Source organism: Simochromis diagramma, unplaced genomic scaffold (genome assembly GCF_900408965.1).
Source record: "Simochromis diagramma unplaced genomic scaffold, fSimDia1.1 OVJJ01000387.1, whole genome shotgun sequence".
In the NCBI taxonomy this organism is placed as follows: Eukaryota; Metazoa; Chordata; class Actinopteri; order Cichliformes; family Cichlidae; genus Simochromis; species Simochromis diagramma.
The window spans coordinates 4552101-4575230 of record NW_024387152.1 but is presented as its reverse complement, the minus strand read 5'-3'; the positions used below and the strand labels follow the sequence as shown (position 1 = coordinate 4575230).

General features: G+C 42.7%; 1 protein-coding gene across 2 annotated transcripts; it reads left to right on the top strand.

Moving 5' to 3' along the window:
• The first annotated feature begins 17896 nt into the window (after positions 1 to 17896).
• On the top strand, positions 17897 to 19881 carry her9 (hairy-related 9). 2 transcript variants are annotated; one of them, XM_040047990.1, is made up of 4 exons: positions 17897 to 18250; positions 18432 to 18527; positions 18632 to 18719; positions 18826 to 19881. In XM_040047990.1, the coding sequence occupies exons 1-4, from the start codon at positions 18143 to 18145 to the stop codon at positions 19407 to 19409; spliced, it is 876 nt and encodes a 291-aa protein (XP_039903924.1). In that variant the 5' UTR covers positions 17897 to 18142; the 3' UTR covers positions 19410 to 19881. The 2 variants fall into 2 exon arrangements, with proteins under 2 accessions (XP_039903924.1, XP_039903925.1); XM_040047991.1 differs by having other exon boundaries at positions 17898 to 18250; positions 18829 to 19881.
• Positions 19882 to 23130: the final 3249 nt, after the last annotated feature.

Sequence of the window (23130 nt, the reverse complement as noted above, 5' to 3'; positions counted from 1 at the left end):
TCATTTCTTCCTAATAGTCACTTTTCAGTGATGCTCAAAAGCCAACGAGCAAGTAAGACTCATATTCTCATTTTGGTTGCCCCGGTCATCAGTAGTTATTTTTTACATGCCAGGGAAATACCACGCCAGAATTTTGCTGGCTCCTGTGTAATGAGCACTGGTGAAACTAATAATTAAAGGCATCATAAGACAGGTCTGCCAGCGGAGAGTCAATGGAGAAGAAATGCAATAAGAGGCCATTTAAATCACCCCAAATGGGACAGCGTGGTTGGATTCAGGGGAGACCTTTTCTTCAGCCCTCCAGACACGGCCCAAAAATGTGAGGGGTGTGAGCCGAGAGCAGCATCTCTCTCTGAGAGTCAGTGGGAGCGCAAGAGCCCTGAGCGGCCTAAGCGTGAACCTCTCATTTTTTCCCTGGCCGAAGAGTCATAAATGTCTTGTTCCTATTGTGTGGGAATTCATCTCGGACATTGTCCCCGTGGCTCTGCCCACCAGTAGCCAATAAGTGGAACATGGTCTCCTATCGAGCAGCAGTCTAGCATTCCTGGGATTTCCAGTCGGCTGTCTGGCATAAGGTCGGAAGAGACACCACCGAGCCAACTGGAAACCTTGTTTCTGTCCATTTTTTTGGTGAGGAGGGTTTGGTTGTCTCTACGCTGGAATGCTATTGTCTTCACGTGTGTTTTAAAGTAATAAAAGCACACTTGGTTTAATGTGATGGGGACACTGAAGTGTTACAACAGAAAATGACAAAGACAAGTGTGCTAGAGTGTGTTACATATACGTATATGTTCAATGGGGACTTCTCAGCCTCATTCACAGGTTCTTTTTGATTGGCTTTCAGTGTGGGGCTAGAAGTATTAAACCACTGTGCCAACATCTTTAATATTTTTTTAAATGCCCCTAAACACACAAACAAACTTTTTAAATAAAAAAAAAAATAGCATTACACTGGGTAATTTTGGCCAGCACACAGTGCAAGAATGAGCAGGAATAGTTGGCAATAATAAAATGCATGTGGGGTTTAAGGGTTGTTTGCTATTATGCATCGGGCCTTTCACAGACCAGCACTCTGTTAGGGCACAACAGACAAGAGAAAGGTGACAGTTTTTCCATCTCAGTCTTCATTGGATATTATTTAGTATAAATAATTAAAAATGTTGTGCTCTTTTCTTAATAAATGCATGAAAGTTAAAAAAAAAAACCATATTTCAGGGGTTACTTACAAATTAATTGGAACATATTAGTGATTAGTCATCATGTAAGTAAACTATATTATTAGTTTTCTAGTTATTGACATTGACTTTAGTCTTTTAGTTCAAGCGATTAAAGACAGAGGATGCTCAACCTGTAACAAGCAGACACACTGTAACACTTCTGGGATCTTAAGTAAGCTCTTGAGGAACAGCTGATGTCTATCTTCAGAAGAAACTCGTTCATGTTAAGTCTGAACTGCTAATGTGCGATCAGTTAAACATCACAGAAGGTGAGGTTTGTCATCAGGGTGGATTTCGTTTTTGAGGCCGACCTTCGCAATCCAATATCTTCCGTCTCCGGGGATCCTTCCTGCCTCCACGCTGCTTCAGACGAAATTAAATGAGCACAAGGGAGAGAGGGTGCAGCAACCTGGGCAGTGTCCTTGTTGAGCATGAATTACAGTGAATGAATAAACTCCCTGGAGGGCAAGAGATGGGACTGACGCTCAGTCCCGTAACCCAGTGAAGGCATCTGCTTAATCAGCGGGCCAGTGGGAGTCCTTTTGGAAACTGGTAACTTTTACACTGGTGCCTTTTTGACTCACGCTTTTATTAAAAGTTTCCACAAAAGAAAAAACAGGCCACGCAGCACTCTTTGGTACAAGAAAAAAAGGTTTGGAAAACTGTATTAAAAGTTTGTCAGGTTATAGGTTGCATCAATTTACAATGCACTACACAAATGGGGAACAATAACTCTAACTTGTAATGTGAAACAATGTGAAACAAACACACACAGACACACACACACACATTTTCTCAACTACAGCTCACATTGCTTTTGCTAATCTGCGATGCAGTAGAGGCATCGATGCAGTTTGTGCTAAAGACTAAAATCACTCAAGACAATGAGTGTTACGTAATCAAGAGTCACCTCCAGGCCTGAAAAATGAAGCCACAGTGGAAGTAAACAAACAAGCAAGTAAACAAAAAAACCTGCAATTCCTTCACATGAAATAATTGCCAGAAAATTGTATTTTTTGATAATTGAGTGTTCATTGAAACGTAATTTAATTTGCACGTCAGTTTTAATTTGTACCATATTTGCTACATTTTTTGTGAACTAATTTTAAAAATATATTATACAATTTATTTATGGGGAAAGAAATCATTCTGATTATGTAGAAGTCTCAAAAGGCTGGCTACAGATACTGACTATGGAACGGAGCAATCGTCAGCCACCTAGTCTACATGGACGACATCAAGCTGAATGCCAGAAGTGAACAAGACATTGATTCACTGATCTACACCGTCAGGATCTACAGCAATGCCATTGGAATGTCGTTCAGATTGAAGACGTGTAGTTGAATGGTAACAAAGAGAGAGAGAGGATTGTACTACCAGAAATCAACATTGCAGACATTGGTTACAGCTACAAGTACCTGGGAATGTATGTGCTGCTGGCAGATAGAGGACATCCAGAAACCAGTGGTTGAACAAAGCTGGACTGAAAGACAGCACAGAGGCACTGATCATGGCAGCACAGGAACAAGCTCTGAGCACACGATCCATGGAGGCCGGGATCTACCAGGCAAGACCCCAGGTGTTGGCTGAGTAAAGATGCCCCTGAGACAATCCAGCACATTGCAGCAGGGTGCAAGATGCTAGCAGGCAGGGCATACATGGAACGCCATAACCAAGTGGCCGACATAGTATACAGAAACATCTGTGTCAGTTATGGCCTTGTTGATAATGACTGCGCAAAGATCCTGTTGCATTTCCAGATAAGAGAGACAAACTGGTGATGGCTAACCAAAGGACATAGTAGTGGTGGACAAGCAAAAGAAGATGGCCTAAGTGATAGCTGTAGCAATACTGAGTGATAGCAACATCAGGAAAAAGGAACACGAGAAGCTTGATATTAATTAGTCTTGCTATTTTCATGTGTACTCAACATGTGTACTCAACACTCCTTTGGTTTTCCAGATCATAGAAACCGCTTTACTGAGTCTTTTTCTGCTATACTATTTCCATGACAACATACTGTATTTTTACCCCAGTGTAACACATATATATATATCAGTGACTTTTAACCTCTTACCACTGTTTAGATCCTTGCAGACATTTTTAGGACGCCCCTGAGATTGTAGTTACCGTCTCACTTGCATTTGTGCAGTCTCTGCCAACTGTCACTAAATCCTCCTCTTTGCTCGTGGATAAAGGGAAAGTTGATGAGGAACATATACTCTTACTTGTAGTCATAAAATAAAGTGTTAAAGGCAAAACAGCATGCATTGTGTGTTAGTGAACCCCAGGGCCCAGTGTTTTACCGCTCTGGATTTTAAGTCTCGTTACTGAGAGATTATTAGACTTAATCTAGTAAAGAGGAGCGTGACGTCCCGATCACCCTGAAGGCTTATGAGCGCCTTTTGAAACAGTAGGGGAATTTATCCACCCTGGCCATATGCTGCTTCTCTCAAGAGGGGGGGAGAGGTGTGGCTAATTCTGGAGTGAAGCTATTCAAACATCACCTGAGGCAGTGAGCTGGCAGGTAGCGGTCATAGCAGTTCTATGTGTTATGAATGGGCTGTAATGGTGTTGACGAAGCATTGGATCACCCGTGGTGTGGAGTAGGGTGAGCTTTGCCTCAGGGTAAGTTGTGGCTGGATAGCAGTGGAGCAGTGAGGTGCAGAGGGCGATCATCATGGGAGTCCTTTGAACTGCAGGCTGCAGGTGGAATGCGCTCAGTCAGCAGGTCACTTTTTTTCATCCTGCTTAAGGGCTGAGCCTGGAGAGTCAAGCTAATGCTAATTGTCCTTGATGTGGTGGTCCGTGACTGAGATTTACCAGTCATCATGACCAACCCATTGTTCATGTTCATCAGAAGCGACCCAGAGTCCTCAGATTCCTCTTTGATCTGACAAACCAAAACGTCACTGTAACTGAAGACCAAAATTTCACAATCACAAAAAAAAGAGGGAAGAGGGAAGAGTGTAAAGACAGTCAGTTACAGTGTATCAAGGATAAACAATATAAAGTAGAGTTGGGGAACCTGAGAGCCACAGCTTCCATTTACTGGCCAATCAAAACCACAATGTCCACTTGGTTGGCTGATGATAACAAATGTGTCAAAAATGTTCGATCATATAAATCATATTAACATGGAAAAAACAGTTTGAGAGCATCATTCACCAAACAACAAGAGTCCTCTAACAAATAACATTTGTAGTGTGACTAAAAGTCTTGAGTCACCTGTCCTTTTCTAACATTTTGCTAATAACATGCAAAATAGGTGCAGTGATTTGTTGAAAAATGTGGAAAGATATAAAGAAAGTAAAAAATGCAAAAATTGAGTTTGTAGAATTTTAAGGAGATTAAAGGTCAATATTTTGTATGACTGTCTTTAATCTTCAACACAGCCTAAACTTTCTTAGGAAGATTTCTTGTAATTTATTTAAAAAGTCTTCAGGAATAGTTCTCCAAATTTCTTGAGGGACATTCAAAGATCTTTTTTGGCTGTTGGCTGCTTTGTGTTCTGTTCTCTGTCAAGATGATAGCACACACTGCTTCAATAATGTTGAGATCTGAGCTGTGGAGCCCAATCCATGACTGACAGTGTTCCACTGTGTTTTTCTTTCTATTAACAGGTATGCTTTTACTTCATTGGCAGTGTGTTTGGGATCATTGTCATACCAAAAAAAAAAACTTTTTCAGGCCTGACATCTCTTATTTTTGTCCTCCACTTGTTCTGAGATAACAGCCACTTCTCACAAAGGAACGAGTGGGGATTCAAGACTTTTGCACAGCACTGTGAAGCAAGACAAAGCATCACTAACTAAACTCATGCATGTCTGTGTGTATATGTTTTGTTTTTTTATATATCGTGGATGCAGATATTTAACTGGTGTTGAATTATTTTTCTCAGCATGATAATAACCCCATATATAAATATACAGCCAGAGTCATTAAGAAATATCTTCAGCAACACAAAGAATGAGGATCCCAACAACTGGTATTGCCCAGTTAGAGCCCCAATCTCAATATGAGAAAGTCAGTCAGCGGTCAGATAAAGAAAAAAAAGCTAGTAGGTTCATCACTTTGCACAGTCCTGCATGTTTCTAACCACCACAATCCCTTAAAATGCTGTCGTTTAGATGCTGTGCTGTCAGACAGCGACATGAATCTCTGGATGCAGTTTGTGTGACCGGAGCCGCATGACTCGGGAGGCTTGCTGTTCCTTCAGTGGGATCCTTTTGTGTGCCCCCTCCCAGAGCAGGGACAGCTGATCCGCAGGGGCTCCATACCTTCGTTTTACACCAGTTAATTACACACTAGCATACCTCAGCATCACTCCCCCTAACCCCAACAGCTGTCATAACAAATACTCATCCATAGCAAACAACTTCCCCAAACAAACAGATTTGTAAATAAGAATGAAGAGGGAAGGGCAGATAAGATGGTTAGAGTTCAAAGAACAAATGCACAAAGGGTATCCACTTCCACACTTGTTTTACAAACAGTTTCATAATCTACACAAGGAGTTCTTCGTTTTCTGTCTGTCTCTGTGAGAGAACTTATGAAACGGTGCTCCTCCTGGGCTGACAGAGAGCGCTGTGCCTTTTTGTCTGATTGAACAATTAAACAGATTAAATGTGATCAGCTCAGGACTGTTGAAGCGCTGGATATATTTGATGGCTCCCTGTGCTTGTATACCACGCTGCACGTGGTCCTGTCCTTACTGAGTGCCACAGCACTGCTCACAGCCAGCAGATCAAGGCCTCGCTTCTCTGTCAGCCCCCAGCCAGCCTCCAGGTGGGCGCTGCTAATGAGCCCCAGCTCTAGCACTGGTGTGGGCCTCTTCTTCCCAGGGTTGGAGGGGGCTGTGGAGGGGAGGGGGGCAGAAAGAGTCTGCTGGCAGGGTCAGCACCAGGCAGGGGGCTGAGGATGGGACAAGGATGAGGAACACCAGAGTGAGAGCTGAAAATCACACTTTTCAGCCCTTATTAATGGTGAGTTTGTACATGAGTGTGGGAAGATCGAGTGTGAGGGCCATGCAAGGAAAAAGGTTGTGCCACAGGGTGCATTATGAAACAGAAGTGCATTTTGTGCTCTTTGATCTGTGTTTATTGTGACTGACCACACACTGTTCCACTTGTTTGCACGCCGGCTGAATGGGCCAGGCGGTAGGTTCCCTTTGCCTTTACAGTATGAGATATTCCAGAGTAAACAACCCCTCCTTCATCCTCGACGAGATACAAGAGAAAGCAGTGACTAATGAGAGTGTTTGTCTGATGCTGCCAGCCTCCACTTTTGTTTCCCGGGCTTTTGATGTGATTGAAACGTGTGCTTTCAAAGACACAAATCATCTCCTCTGCAGTGTTTGGCCCAAAATAAAGCTTAAAGGGAGGGTACGTGCTGTTGGTGTCTCCACATCACAGGGAAAAAAGAAGGGCGGCGATGTTTGGGGTGTAAAGGGGACTTTGATGATGGGATGATGTTTGAGGTGACCACAAACATGGAGATGCGATAATCCCTCTGCCCCCGCTTCAGCCATTGTGAATGCTAGTCAGCGGTGCATTCAGATGACTTCAACAATGAACAGCCCACACAATAGCTCCCTGTGCCATTTCAGTCTGGAAGAATAATATCTCGTCAGATTGTCCTTAATGGTGTGCGTTCTGTGTTTAAACTCTGGCCTTGTGCAGGAATGTGCTGAGCTTATAGCCTCAACATAAAATCTGTCGTCAAAATCAACCAGCAGTGTAAATTCAGCATCTTCTGCTCTCAAACTGCTGGAAAGAGAGCGAAAGTGTAGTTTGTCACCATCTCGTCTTTTGTTACAACAACAAAGACGCCAAGACTGATGTAAGGGGAAAACTTTTGGTGCTTATGGTCGGTGGTCTGGCTGCTGAGTTGTAGATTTCACTTTGTAGCATTACATACAGTTTTAAAACGAAGAGAATGAAAACCAGCTCAGCAGAAGCTCAGATATCATCTTTTATAACGGAGGCATTTTTTCTTACTTTCTTGGCGAAACCTGTATCTGCATCCATTACTCACAGTGTGGCTTAGCTAGTGACAGTTTGGTCAGAGACCCAGGTGGCGATTTGTGTTTTCGTCATGACTCACAAACCTCTCTGAAACCCTACAGCGTAACTTGTGCACAATGTGCACCTCCCCAGAAATGTAACTTGCAGTAAGCTGCAATGCCTGCTAAGGGTATATTTTATTTTAAGCCGACATGAAAACAGTAATGGAAAAAAATCCAAAGAGATGTTACTAACACATTTACGTGTAAATACATATCAGCCACCTCGCTTAATCGTTCTTGGCACAGAAGGAGTCTGGATGTGTGTGAAGGTTCTCAGTCATCCAGGTCATCGTAGTCTAAGGAGCTTGGAAAGAAAAGCGTCTGGACTTCTTTAAGTTGCTTGAAGACGTTTCACCTCTCATCCGAGAAGCTTCTTCAGTTCTCGGGTCAAATGGTGGAGAGTCCCAGATTTAAGGAGTCTGCATGTACTTCATACTTTACTTGGTCACTAGCAACTTGTTGCCTTTAACCTCCTGAGACCCGAACTCTTTCATGGCATGCATTTTTAATTTCTCTTTGATATTTGGGCTGACTGGGACCTGATGAATGAAAAACAAACACCTTTACCTAATTTTTATTTCTAAGAAAAATGAGAGCCACATATGAGGATAGTCGTTTAAAAATTTAAATAGAACAGTAGCAGTATAATGTCCTCGTAAGTGGATATCAGGCCCTTGTAGAGCAAAATTGAGTATTTTGGTCTAAATAACCCGTCCACATAATAAATATGTGGACGCCTGGTCCTAGGAGGTTAAATATACCATCTCCCCTTTCTGACACTGCAACTTAAGCATATGTGTCCATATGAGGCATATGAGATGAGGTAAACCATGACATCTAAGTGGAAAAACTTGAGGGCAGTCTGTCAAGGGAGACACTCCATAAAAAACACCTGGACCTGGATACGAATGTCGGCAGTGACATCAGCCACTTATGTAGGTTACGTCACAGGCTCTAAAAAAGATTCCCCACAGAAAATCAGGCCTTATGCTTCATAAATCCTTCAAGCTTTGCATCTCCAGATTTTTTAATAAACCTTTGGATTTTTGCAGACACTCTTTAAGGTAAGTTGTTAGTGGGTTTCAGTAATCCAAGAGGATATATAAAGCATGTCTAAAATTCTCCATTTAAAAAAAAAGTCCTAAAGTAATTCGTAATGAATATGTCAGTGTCAAGCTGCCACACAGCCCCTGTCCCTCAGAGCGTGCACTCAAGAATGGGCAAAGATTATTGCTTTTTTTGAGGCGTCTCCTCCTTTATGCGTGCGTAAAAAGAGTTGGTTTTACGGGGGCACCGTTTCAGCACATGTTGGAACTCCTGCGGTGCTGGTCAGTCAGAGTGGAATACCCCTGTTTCATGGGTTCACACCAACGCCATAAAGGATTCTTTGTCACCCATGAGCAGGGTCATCTCTCTTTCCCACTGCCCAATAAACGTTCGCATTCTGCACCTTTCTTATGATTTTGTTTAGCTCACGGGCCCCAAACAAAAGTGCAAAGACTCGAATTATTCACAGGGAAATGAATAAAGGATTAATTTGCATTGATTTCGATCCACCATAAAAGGAGTAATTTTTTTTTTCCAAGACGAACCAGAAAGCAAAGCATTTTCCTTATCCAACAAAGCCAAACAAAAAGATCAATAGCACTTTCTAATATGGGAAGAGAAATCTCAAAATTGGTGCTTTTGTGTTTTATTAGTTTGGGGGATTTTCCACTTGGTCTGCAGTCACAGATAGACATTGACTTTTGTGTGGAAATTACGCTCTCGGTCACAAATTAAGAAAACATCAGTCTAAATTTGAATAATTTGGCCTGGGAAGGTTAAAAAAAGGTTCTTTATAAATCAAAAACTGACTGAAGAGTCAGTATGTTAATGCAGCAAACAAATGCTCTCTTTTCCACATTGTGTTTGTGTGTGTTCGACTCATTCAGCGGCATTCACCGTGGCCTGTGAAAAAAATCCTGTTCTCCTTGTAGCTGTGTTTGGTTTGGCTGGAATGGATTGGACACAAGCTCAATTTAAGCCTAAAGAGTGAAAAAGGCTAATTTTATGCCTGATTCATCTGTGTTTGTGTTGGTTGTTTGTGATAAAACTAGCATTTTTTTAAAATAAATTTTTAATAAAGTGCATAAAACTTCATTTTTACCTGGAGTTTTGATAACTGCATGAAGTAAAATTGCAAAAAAGTATGAAAGGAATCCAACTGAATCAAGAGCAAACCATAAAAGACAAACGCGATGGTAAAGTGTGAACTAAAACAACGTAAAACAGTGAAAAAGTCATGTATTGCAGTATTTATCAGAAACTCTCTCTTTTTAGTCGTGTGCAAAGACATGAAGTAAGAATAATAAAGGTTAACAGGAAAATGTGCTAACTGTAGCTCTCAAGCAGACACCAAGTCAACTTTTTACATTTTCTTTGCCCCCCACATTTGATCCTTTGTCTTGCACTAGCCACCCCCTGTTTCAAATCCAACAACTTGTATACAGAGGGATGAGGAGGGGGGGTGGGGGTTGCCCGTCCCATGGAGCGCAGCCTTGTTCCAGAGCGCCCAGGACGACCATATCTGTCATGGCGCATTCCACTGTGGGACCGTGAGTGGAGTGCCGTGGTGTGCCGGAGCTGCAAGTGTGGAGAGCTCAAAGGCCTGCTGAAATGCTGTAATGTAATTATGTGGACAGTCTCTCAGATCCATTAGCTTGAAATGGTGCTACAGCCCCACGCCCCCTCCTCATTCAGTCAGTGGGCAACCACGTCTTTTCTAAGGGGTGGGGTGTTAGCAGGGGGGCTTCTGAAGTCATCTGAAAAGACCTCCTCTGTCCTCATTGTGCTCATTGTCTTTGTAAGCCTGTTATTAGTGAGGGGAATCAAGTTACGGCCCTCTGCTGACAACAACTTCAGAGATTTTACACGCTCAAAAAATGATACCTTGCCCTCGTAGATGTGAAGCAATAACTTTTAGTTTAGTGATCTCTTCCGATTCTTAATGAATTATTTAGGGACTTTAACAATAATCAGCACATGACTGTGAATTCACATCAGTATTATTAGTGCATTATTTTATAATCTAAATGATCCTGAACAAAACAAACACTTTTCTTACAAAGCACAAAGGTTGGCTATGTTTTCTTCCGTAGAAACAGTGAACCGGGCATCGTAATTTAATCTCTTGCTAAAATCCACTGAGTACAACTGTCACGTCTGGAGCTATGTAAACAATCAGATCGTATTTATTTCACTTAAAAACCATTTAACAAGTTAGCTGTGAAACTGCTGCTCAAGTCCGAGCATCAGGATAAAAGTGGAGATTGCATTAGCTTTGTAGTTTACAAAACATCCCTCGAACATTTATTCGGGAATCAAATTAAAGGTTCCAGCGATTTCCAAAATTTGATTTGGCGCTTTGTGTTTACCTAATCTCTGGCATTCACACAGACACCGGTGGAAATGTCCAAATGCGTCACTGCACAACTTTAAAGGCCTTTCCCATGTATTCCAGCCTAGTGACCCATTCTAAATAACCTATATCATTGGGGAACTGCTGTTTATAAAAGAGTCCATTGGGCCCTCCGCTGAAAGGGTTTTTTTTGGGGTGGAAGCCTGGATGAAAAGTGCAAAGAGGAGGATAAAGAAAAAGTATAGGAGATGTCAGGACGCCTTTGGAAGGAAAACAAACTGCGGAGACCAATGTGAGTTGACTTAATCTGATTAGACTAACCTCATCAACAGCCCACTTAAAAGGGAGAAGAAAGCCTTGAATTGGGGCGAGAAGCAAGAGAAAAGGGTCTCTCTCTCTCTGTTCAGAAAGCCACAGAGGCTCAGTGAATACACCACATTGTACTGGACATGCTGGTCTGCAGATGGCAAAATGACAACAAGCCGCTTGAAAAGTGAGGCAAATATAATTGATCTCGGGGTTTTTTTTTCTCCTTTCTGCAGGTATGAAAACAGCTAAGGGAGTAATGAGATTAAGGAAGAATAAAATGAAAATACCACTTTTCCCTCACATTTGTGGTGCAAACATGCAGCCTTGAAGCCTTTGACTAAATGCACCCATGCCTGAAATGCCATGAGAAATATTTCCAGATTCATATTAATTTATTCAAATACTGACTTCTTATAAGGCACCCTGCGGTCGTGGTTATACATCAAACACAGAATAGCTGAAGAGGGAAATAGCTGATTTAATACCAGCACAATTAGTTGGTGTTAAAGAAAAACATCTGGCCGCTCCCAGACTGGACAAATCCCCAGCAACAATACGCATGAAATATCTCAACTTGGCAAATCCCTAAACATTGCTTGGCAGTATCTGAGAGGACACAGGTCCATATTTTTACACACCTTCCTTCTTTAATATTTGCTTTAATCACATTCCATAATAAACTATCCACCCAGTGTTTTCAGTACTCTGTAAATCCGCCTCCCCGAAGCGAGAGGTGAATGCAGCAGCTGCAGGTGTCCTTTCAGTTGCAAGCTTAGATCTGCTTTGGTCGGGATTCTGGCTTCACTTGTTTCAGAAACCTCACACCACTAACTAGCACCGCTGAAGTCCTGCTGTCATCTCAGATTTGGAAACCTTCAGAAGAGTTTGTCCTCACTTTTATCAATCAGTGCTGGAAGAAGTATTCTGGTTAATATCGCACTAAATAAATAAAATGCTGCATTTTGAGTTTTAGTTCTGCTTTATGACTGAAGTGAAAGACTAAGTGTTATCATGCTGAATGACCCATATGAGTATTAAACTGTTATCATGAACTGAAGGCAATGAGACATTATTTAATTTGGTATACCTGTGCTTTTTTTCTTCCTTAAGAACGTCTTCTTGACAGCCACAGTTTCAGGTCTTTGCTGGACTTGCACCCTCTTTCTCAGGACATGAGTTTTGTTGTTACTGTTAATCTGCTGCAGACAGGTTTTCATGTCTGCCACTTCTTCTTTTAACCCTCCACTTGTTATCTCCTTAATGTTTTTTAAGAACATGCTGCACACGAAGGTCTTTGGCTCAAAGCGCTTTGGTAATCACCTTCTTGGTGTAAAAAATATTATTTTATGCCTGTCAAACTGTTTTATCTTTAGCATATGAAACATAGATACCTAAAGATAGAATTCAAAGTTTGCTCTTTGCTAAGTTATCTGTAATGTGTAGACACAAAACTGTTTCATCTCTTGAGTTAGGTGACTTTTAATGCTTGAATAATTCATAGGTCAGTGTTAAGAGGCTTAACAAACAAAGAAGATTCCTCGGAAAATGGTCAGGTGCAAAGACTCGACAGAAAATGAGTGGAAAAAGCAGCCAGCATCCAAAGAAACTTTAGAGGACCTTCAAAAAGCCTGGAGAACTGTTGCTCAAGACCACTTTAAAAATTACACAAAATATAAAGAAATGGAGGGTGGCTTGAACATTTTGCTCATTACTTTCTGTTCACAATTTGTGAATATACTAATTAGAATATTTATACTCTTAGTAATCTTTAACAGTTAGCTACATTAAAGAAGACTACAGCAGAAAGTATACTTCCCTCTTAGCTTTAGAGATCTATAAAGTCCCTCAAATGTGCTCTTGTGGACAAACTCAAATGGCAAAGATTTCTAACCATCTATGATGACTGCGATGATTTCTGTGATATAGTCAATGTTCCCTCTAGACTGCGCGCGTGCGCAATTGCGCACTGCTGGCACGGTCTCTGCGCACAGGAAATCTGTGTTGGTCACAAAATTTTTTTTAACCTGAATTGAAATTAAAATTAAAACTTTAACAATTCTGTTTTGCAGCGTTAGTCAGTGAGTGACTGGCTGCTCCCGTATGGGATTAGAACGATGCCGCCTTATCCCATAGTCCAGCCAATAACGCGATTCACATTCGTACATATGGAGCTAATCCACCTCGTTGACAGGCTATGACAGCGTCCTTGTGACACCGGTGTTTTAGCTAGCAAAGCCTGATGTGGAGTGAAGCCACGTTAATGACAACATGTACAACCATTGGAGATGTGAGCAGGACAGACGGAACAATTGACGGGAAACTGTGGACTTTATACCAATTTTTAAATTGTGTTGATCGGCCACGTAAAACCGGAGTTATGATAAAAAATATGCAATGTGTGGTGTTCTTCCTGAATACTGTCGTTGTTTATATTTACTGTGGGAAGAAACGGTAAAAACAGCGTTTTATAAGGAAAACGCTGAAAGCACTCTCCGCCTGTGAGCAAAAACAAAACCAAACCCACCCCCCCTCCTCCACCTACCCTTTCCTATTGGTGGAAAAATGTACCATGTCGACCAATCAAAAAGTGATATGGCAACATGGCATTTAGTTGTTTAGGAAGGGGGAAGTTTTAGGAGTGACAGCAGTGTTTTGAGATGTGAGAGATTTTCGACGTTTAGCTCAAATCTTGTGTAGTTAGTGTGTAGTGTAGTCATTAGTTTTGTTGTGTGTGTCAGAACAATGAGGTGACTGCTGAATGTTACAGGTGTTACAGCAGTGATACATCTCCTGTTGTCAGGCCTGCAGGTATCAGGCTGTTGTTCTTCTTTATCTCATAGTGGACAGAAATTATTTTTTGGAGTGGCACAAATTTGATGCAGAACAGCTGATTGTTCTGTAAATAGTTTGAAATGTTTATTTAATAAAAATGGCTTGGCTGCATTTTTAGGTAAACAGCTGCAAAAAACTTTGTTGTTTTCATAACTCAGTTACTTTTTTGAAGAAGTAACTATATAATTAATTGCCCAACATTGGTCATTATATACTGTATTTTGCAGACAGAGAGTTACAGGACTCTCTCCCAGACCACAGACTCATAATACAAGTCAGAGCTTTATAAAAAAAAAAAAAGAGAGAGAGAAGAAAAGAAAGAAAGTTTTGTTTTCAATATTGGAGTTCAAGTTATTTTTACTTCCAATAGTGTTAACATGCTACACAGGTCATGAACAAGATTTTTTTTTAAATTTTCATTGTAAGTGGGCTAAAGCAGTTAATTAAAAGTAGTCTAACATAAATGTAATTGCTGTAATTTGATTATTTTAATAAACCATGTAACTTTGATGGATTCAATGCTGGCGTGACCACAGTGCACATGTCTGCTGTTGCTCACAGTGGCCCAAGGGACCGCTCGGGGAGTTTGTGTGTTCGGTCAGACACGTGAAAAATTAGAGGGAACATTGGTCATAAACCAAAGTAATGATTCCACGTGTTTAGTTGTTGCTTTTCTGCTCCAAATCGGTCACTGCATCTGAAACAAAACACAGCCACCCAAAAAGCCATTGTAGCTGCTCAGTGTTGGGGAGTCACTGCGGTAAACACATCTACCAGCACTTGATTGGGAAGTGTGTATAAAGGGATTGCCAGGCCGACAGCAGCTAATACAGATATAATTGACTCTCCTTCTGCATTCTGCACATGGATTTGGAGAAGTGCACAGACCTATTGTACAACAACAAATTAAGCAGGCAGTGGTCAAAAGGAGCTGCTGAGCATTCAGCGAGACTGGACAACAGACTACTGAACTCTGCTAAATCTGCAAACACAGCTTCTCCCTCCTTCTGGGCCCTTTCATCTCCCCCGACATCTCCTCTTGCAGACCGCCGCCTCATAAAGCTAAGTCAAAAAGCAAGTACTCTCTCGTCTGGCGAATGTTGATCATTTACTAAAGGCTGCCGTTTCTCTTCTCTGCATTCCTCAGGCCGGCGATGTCGGCATGAGCTTTTAACGATGCTCTTGTGATGAAGTCACTCGAAAAGTTTCTTTGAGTTGAAGGGGAATTTTTGTTCTCTTTGTTGTCTGGGTCCAGAGCTTTGAAATGCAGGAATGAAGAGAGGGAATTATTGATGGATCAAAATTATGAGGCCTTTTCTGACTCCAGATCAGGTTCAACAGGTGCTATTTCACCTGTACAGAATTATTACAGCAAAATCCCATTAACTCCTCTGCTGCAGGGAGTAGTCAAAGTAATCCCTGTGGAGCTGAGCAGAATTAGATCTGCTTCATTTGGGCCGATCCGAAAGCAAATAAAGCCAACGTGAACCCAAGCACACACAGCTGGCCCTTGAGACTCAGTATCCTGGGCAAACAAATGTCCAGCATGCCTCAGCACAGCTCACCCATGGGTGAGGGGGCCATGAAACCCTGAACAATGGCTGATACACTGAACTGATGCGCGGCTTAGCAAAGTTTTATTACATTTGGCCTGTTTCAATACGATGCCGGCCAAAAGAGGACCCCAGACTTTGTCGTCAGTTTTAAGATTACTATGACATCTTCGCCTCCTTAGAGCTGGTAATGCTCCTTTTGTTGCAGTGCGCCCACTGGCTTAACATGGAAATCTGGTGGTTTGAGTTTTAATTTGTGTCCCGGCTGCAGATCCATGTGGGGTAACCAAAAACTGTTGCTTTGTCTGTGTGGGGTTTGGATTTGATCAGTTTCAAATCTTACTTGTTATTATGTAAAAAGAAAAAAAATAAATGCTTTTAGCATATTTAAAGTTAACATATTCATTTATCGAAGGATGACTTGCACATGCTCTGTGTAAGTCTCAAATATTTACTGATAACTTCTGTTGATTTTATATTTATGTCTGCTTAGTCCATTTCAAATAAATAATGTTTGCAATGAGAGAAACACTCCAACAAAAGTTGTTTTATTTCTCCTTTACTGTGTAACACCCTATTCTCCTCTATTACTGGCAACAAGAACAAGTAGAGAAACAAACTTGAACATGAATTAAATGTAAATATTTTAGATGTCTCAATATGAATGTGTGTATATCTTATATTAATACAATAAATATATTTTCTAGGCATAAGTAATATGTTTCCTTTAATCTATTACTCTCTTTATTTATTTAAAATAAATTAAGTGACTAATAGCCTTATATTTGGTGCAAGTTTAAACAGAGCTGTGCCACCTTGTGGTCATCTCAAGACTGTGATCCTTGCCTTACTGCATAAACTTGTTCTCATACAGTTTACATTTAAAAACACACACATATCAGAAACTCTTTTTTCTGAGGACTCTTAGGAAAAAGAAATCCAATTTAAAAAAGGACGTCACTGCAGAGCACGGCCACGTGGAAACTACAGTGGGTGCATCTCATGTAAGGGACGCACCAGAACTACAATCATGTAAAAACCGATGCTTACACAACACTGTAAATATAGTTAAGCCTTTATGTCTCGATTCTTTACAAAGCCTAAACTTTGGTCTACTTTATTTTATTTTTCGAAGTAAATTAACTTTTAACTTTTACAAATAAATCGCTAGATGGCGCCCTTCTCCTGCACACAGTCCAAGCAGCTTTAAGCGAAAGGACGTGCTTGTCCATACACAAATGTACACGAAAGGTGTTCGTGTGTTTTAATGGCCTCACAAACTGAATAGATCCTCACAGATTCCCAGGTTTTCTTATTCTGTGTCGACATAAACGTCTGGCTGGAGCGACTTTGTTTTATTTTAAAAGAAATTGTGACTATCTGTGATTTGTCCACTATAAGTACGTATGTACTTTAAACTGAATATATGATTATTGGTGCAATTATTAGAGGCTCCACCGAAAGATCAGAGCTGCAAGCACGAGTATTTATTATTGCAGTTTAAATATCTTCCGAAACTACTCTATTCTATTTTGTTCTATTCGTGTTAAATATAACGTTTTTCATATTGCCAATCCCGATATTATACGCTTCTTGGTTTGCAGGCTCTAATCTGCGAGTTCTGGCACGTGCTCCGTGAAGACGGGAAGAGACCGTGCGCGCATGGCACGCGGACAGATGTGCCACCCCCCCTCCTTCTCTTCCTCCACCACCGCCACCTCTTTAAGCTAGCTCCCGCGCCGGCATGATTGACGTGAAGCTGTTCAGACAGCCAATCAGAGAGCCCTCCGCGTTATTTGCATAAAGTGACCGCACGCCATTGGCTTGGTGCGTGCTGCTGCAAACCGCTTCGCGTGTCGTTACAGACGTCTTCTCCTCCTCGGAGGCAGAGAGGGGTTTTAAAATAAGAGTGTAAATTTGTTCTGAAGTTTAAAATGTGTGTGTCGGGGGTAGAAAAAAGTATTCTGCTCTGCATTTACTGGGGATACAGTCACCACCAAGCAGACTATATTCCTCTAAAACAGGCATGAATTAATTCACGGCATCAAAACAATGTAGCGTCAAATATTTTAATAACCCGTACTGATTGTTATCGCTGCCGGGGGGAAAACACGTCAAAGGAAGGTCTGCCCAGTAAAGTTTTGTGTATAGACTCTCCATTCATATCGCTCACACAAACACACATAAGCACACACATAGCTACACACAAGCACTACAACATTTTTTGACGGAGTAAAGTTGGAAGCAAATACCCCCACCTCCTCCCTCCCTGCCTCCCTTATCACTTCACAGGCCGGCCGGGCCGCTGCCGCTCGCCCCGCTTTGTTGTTTGTCTCTGCAGGGCTGATTGAGCAGCGCGTGACTGACGGCCCGCGGGGGTGTTGTCCAATCAGCGGTCTGCCCCGCGCCCAATGGGTGAGTCCTCTCTGCTATTGGCTGAAGCGAGTGTGGGAAAGAATGCAGAGAGGGTTTCACACGAACTGGGAGCACGCGAGCCGGGTATAAGTAGCGCTGCGGCGTGTGTCAGCGACAGAAGTGGAAAGTGGCTTTGAGCGGCGCACCGCACGCACCGTACTCACAAGACAGTTCAGTGATAACAAGCGGCACAAGGCAGACTCGTCCGTGGGACTCGGTTGTCAGGCATATATCTTATTTTATATCCTGCAGTGGCCCCGAGTGATTTTTTTCTCTCTCCTTTTATACGTGAGCTCGCAGTAAGGATTTACTTTTTCACGCCTTTTTGTTTTACCTGGTTTAATCAACAATGCCAGCTGACACTATGGAAAAGCAGACGGCATCCCCTATTGCCGGCGCACCTGCAAACGGATCGCACACACCGGACAAGCCAAAAAACGCCAGCGAGCACAGAAAAGTAAGTAATTTAATGTTTTAAAAGAACGGAGGGGATTCTCCTCAAGTGAGGAATATTTGTACAAGTTTGTCCTTTAGTTACGAGATGTTAGAGATATGACATCACCGTGCAGTCGTGCAAATCCGTGTATGCGATTAGTAAATAAAATATTTACTTAAGAATTTCTTTTTTTTATTTGCAGTCTTCAAAGCCCATCATGGAAAAACGCAGGAGAGCCAGAATTAACGAAAGCCTGGGTCAGCTCAAGACGCTCATCCTGGACGCGCTTAAAAAAGATGTAAGTTCAAAATTATCCTAGAAACTTTTTTGTAATGAAATATTTGTATTATTCTTATTCGTAGATAATGAGTTGGTTTTAAATATTCCTATTCCTTTCCACAGAGCTCCAGACACTCCAAACTGGAAAAAGCAGACATCCTGGAGATGACAGTGAAGCACTTGAGGAACCTGCAGCGCGTACAGATGAGCGGTAAGTTGATATAATAACAAAAGTGGGTCGTAAAGTCACGACTTTTGGAAAGAGTCGCAAAGCTGCTTATAAGTTACTAATATCGCGTCCTCCCTCTTCCGACCAGCAGCGCTCTCAGCTGACGCCACGGTCCTGAGCAAATACAGAGCCGGATTCAACGAATGCATGAACGAGGTCACCCGCTTTCTCTCCACCTCAGAGGGGGTGAACTCTGAGGTGAGGTCGAGGCTCCTCAACCATCTATCCAACTGCTTGAGCCAGATGATGTCTATGAACTACCAGCAGCAGTCCCCGTCTCAGCAGGCACACCTGGCCCAGCCCCTGCATGTGCAGCTTCCATCCACTCTGCCCATCAGCGGGGCCGCAATGGGCCCCAAGCTCAGTCCCGCTGAGGCCGTGTCCCCCAAGGTCTTTGGTGGGTTCCAGCTGGTGCCCGCAACAGATGGACAGTTTGCTTTTTTGATCCCCAACCCGGCCTTTACCTCCACCACGGCCCCTGTCATCCCCCTTTACGCAAACGCAGGAGTGCCTGTTGCGGTTAACGCCAGCCCGGTGCACGGCAGCTCAGCACCCACTGCAGCATCTCCTGTTCATGGCATGACGTCCTTCTCCGGAGGGTCCCAGGCGGTCAGCCCAGTGGGGGTCAGCACCGGCTCCGAGAGCAGCGAGCCTGTGTGGCGGCCGTGGTAGCTTAAAGGGACCAGAGACTGCACTTCAATCCAGTTCGCATTACTTTTTCCAATTTAGACTTTTAAGTGACTGCACACAACGTTACGGGGGTTGAACCTGTGACTTTTCCGCTATGGGATGGTAACTCTAACCACTTAATACCCCCTCCCACTAGTTCATGTTGTTTCGTTTTATGGAACAGGTGCTGCCTCTAATGGCGCATGTTTTTATAAGTATATCTATATATATAATTTATTGTTGATTCCAACATTTGGATGTCCGTGGTAAACATGCAGATGGAAGATTTATAGGATTTTCTTTCTTTCTTTGTTTTTTTGTTATGATGAAGTACTTTTTATGAAAAGGTTTAGTTTTGTATAGAGGTGTCACTGATTGTTATACCAAAGCTGTGTTTTATATTCTTTGTTGTTTTGTGTTTGAAAAGAAGTTGGGTGTTCACCCACTGTTTTAATAAATGAGGTTTCAGAAATTATGTCTCGTCTTCAGCCTGCTTCTATCACGTCATTAATTAATTTTATGAAGTATCCGTATGCGCCTCTATTATGTCACACGCCATGCGTAAAACTTCTATTTAACGCGTAAAAGTCATATCAAGGATCAAACTGTGGTCAGAGTTAAGGATAAATCAGGGGGTAAACAATATATTTTAATATTCATGTTCACAGTGTAAACCCCTGCATCAGTTAAGCTACCACAGGTTGAAAGTGGCCACCTTGTCACCAGTTTGGCGGGAGCTCCTTACATCTGGCCCACTAAAGAATGGTCCCGGGGACAATAAGGGTGTATTTTTCTGCTGCTACAAAGGTAATTAAAAGTTTGAAAAGGGTCTCATCCTGTATGCAGCGGGAGCTTTAAAAAGTCTCAAACCCTATTCAAGAGCCTGGGAAATGCGCTCAGGGGTTAATGTCACTAACAGATTGCTTCAGTGAAAGGAGAATATGGAAGGATCCTCGCTTTCTTTTGTGGATCAATTGTTCGATTCCACTCCAAGCGGAATGGAGGGAACTTGGTTAGACTTCGCTTTCAGGGCAGGGGACCTTGGCGGAAGTCGTGGAACTGGAAGACAAATAAAACTGCAGGTTGTGGAATATTGTAACCTGATTACGATCCCCCATCCCACGCGCTGACACACAATCATTTAAACTGCCTTGTTTTTATTTCCAGTCTGCGGCCTACATCTGCTTAGGTGACTTTTCCGCACAGCGCCCTGCGAAGATTCTGCGTAACAGTGGTCTCCCTTTCCTTTTCCCACTTTCTGTTTACCCCTGGGTGAAAACATATCTTCCTCCAGTTAGTGGGGTCCGGAACTGAGGGCAGTGTTTCTGTGTCGACCGGCATGGTGCAAGCCGTGTGTCAGCCACTTGCAGTCAGCGGGCCCCTGTACTTGGGATTAGGTTACAGCCCGGTCAAAACCCCTCAACATTTAATACTCCACCGGCGCGCCTTAGCTGTGCATGACTGGCACAGGGCAAAAGTAAGACGGGTTTAAAGTGTTTTATCTGCCCTGGCCGCCAACACATGCAAAATAAACATTTGTAGTGCTTCATTCATTTAAGACGCGTGCGCAAATATAGAAAAATATCTATGTTCGTAAAGTTTTACGCGTAATGGGTTATTTAAACTTTTAGGGCTCATACCTTCCAACCAAAAGCAGCTGTTTTAGGCTCCGAGACTAAAAACATGTGAAGAAATAGAAATAAAGTGATGTTGTTTATAGAATCTCTTCACAGTTCCCTGGCACTGCCTACGTGACCTCTAACGGGTGTTTTTCAGTGATACCTTGTAGTCACAACTCCTGGTTTTAATCTCCCCTTTACAGTTGGACTGCTTTGTCGATTCGTGTACTTGCGTTCTCACTTTCACCCCCCCCCTGAAGTGGCAGTGCCCTGCAGATGACACCGGCAGTACATGGCATACTGAAACCCCACTGCCTGTGATCCTCAAGCAGCTTCTTTCTGCGAGGAGGCATACTGAAACACCAGTTGGCAGCATGTGTGGGTTCTGCGGTTGTTCCTACTGCCTTCGTGTCTGAGTTAATAGTTCAGAGATGCCTTTGTGTAGCTGAGGTCGTGAGAACCGAGCGAACTAGTCTGCCTGCGGCCGGGCACAGCGCCAGTCAGTAAATCCCCGCTGGCAGGCCGGGTCGTGCAGCCGCTCTGCGGAGGTGAGGAGGCGAACATACACACACGCGTGGCCGCCAAGAAGGGCGCCTGGTCCGGTGTAAACATGAGGGATTAAAGGGAGGGAACTCGGATCCAGCTGTTAGGCTACATACTCCCAAGAGAAGTTAACTGAGTCCGTCATATTTTCATGGCAACCTTTTTTAAACTGTTTGCAAATCAGGTTAAAGCTGCCTCTGTGGACAGGCTGGGAGCTAGGAAGGAAGATAAAGAAATCCTATATTCACTGTTTGCTTTGAATTACCCAACAGCAGCTGCTTTAAGGTAAACACAATAGGCTTATAGAGACGGTGGCAAAATGTAAATGTTTCTTAAAACAACAACAACAACAAAAATATGAACAGCTGACGCAGAGGTGTCCACAGAAAGAGGTAGCCCACCTATGGTTATTAGTCTGCATCCAGATATGAACTGCTTAAACGTGCGTACATGGTTTATTGCCTAACAAATGTACAAGTCCCATGCTGTTGAGTTTGGATCATCGTCTGTGTACAAAACGAAACAGGAGGGAATCCGTCGAGAAAAGGATTCCTACAGAGGGCTGGATGTCCCTCGGGGACCTGAGCAATCAAGTCCCTAGGGAGAAGTCACTATTGAAGAGGGGGTAGGGGGTCATCAGAGGAGCCCACAAATTATCATTCTCATTAGCGACTGAATGGCGGATAACATGCGCACAAGTTGGCGCCAAATTTTTTATCAGCACCTTTCCCTCCAAATCCAATTGTTTATGTTGCTTAGGCAGTGCTCGGTGCTTTTTGTATGCAATTGCAGCCTTAGCCTCCATACAGGGATGCAGCACTCAGCTTACCTTAAATTCTTCTCTCCGCACTTACTTTAAAATAATAGAGAGCTAGGAAAGCTCTCAGAAGATAGATAGATAGATAGATAGATAGATAGATAGATAGATAGATAGATAGATAGATAGATAGATAGATAGAGGACAGCCTATATTTGCTCCTTCAGCTGAAGACACTGCTGCAAGGAGGACATAGGGAAATGTTCTGCATGCTTTGGTCACAGGTTTTGAAAGGAGGGGCTGTATCAGGCATGAACTGTGTGTATGTGTAAGTGTATGTTTGTCTGTGTCTGTGCATGTGTGTGTGCGGACACTCCTCTTTGCACCTGTTTTCTTGAGAATCACAGAGGGTTGTACAGGGAGAGGAGAACGACAGATTTAGAGGGGTGGGGATGTTGAAAAAAGACACTGAAACTGTGAAAGTACAAAATGGACACACTTGCAGGTGTTTTTATTTCAGTGCAGATGATGCATGAAGCAGCTCCGAGTTAAGCTGATAGAATGCGCGTGTTTTAAAGTTTGACCTCAAATTTAATTACTTAGTACTTTATCAGGTGTTCAGTCTTTTAAGTTTTGTCCATACTTGCCTACCTCCTCCCCCCTGCCTGGTCTTTTTTGGCTCCCTCAAGCTTCCATCCTGTCCATGTATTTATAGTAAGGGAGCACTTATCCCTGGGACTGGGTGTGAGGTGTTGGGTGCGAGCAGACAGAGAAGGTGAGGCAGGGTGTGCAGACGCAACGGGAC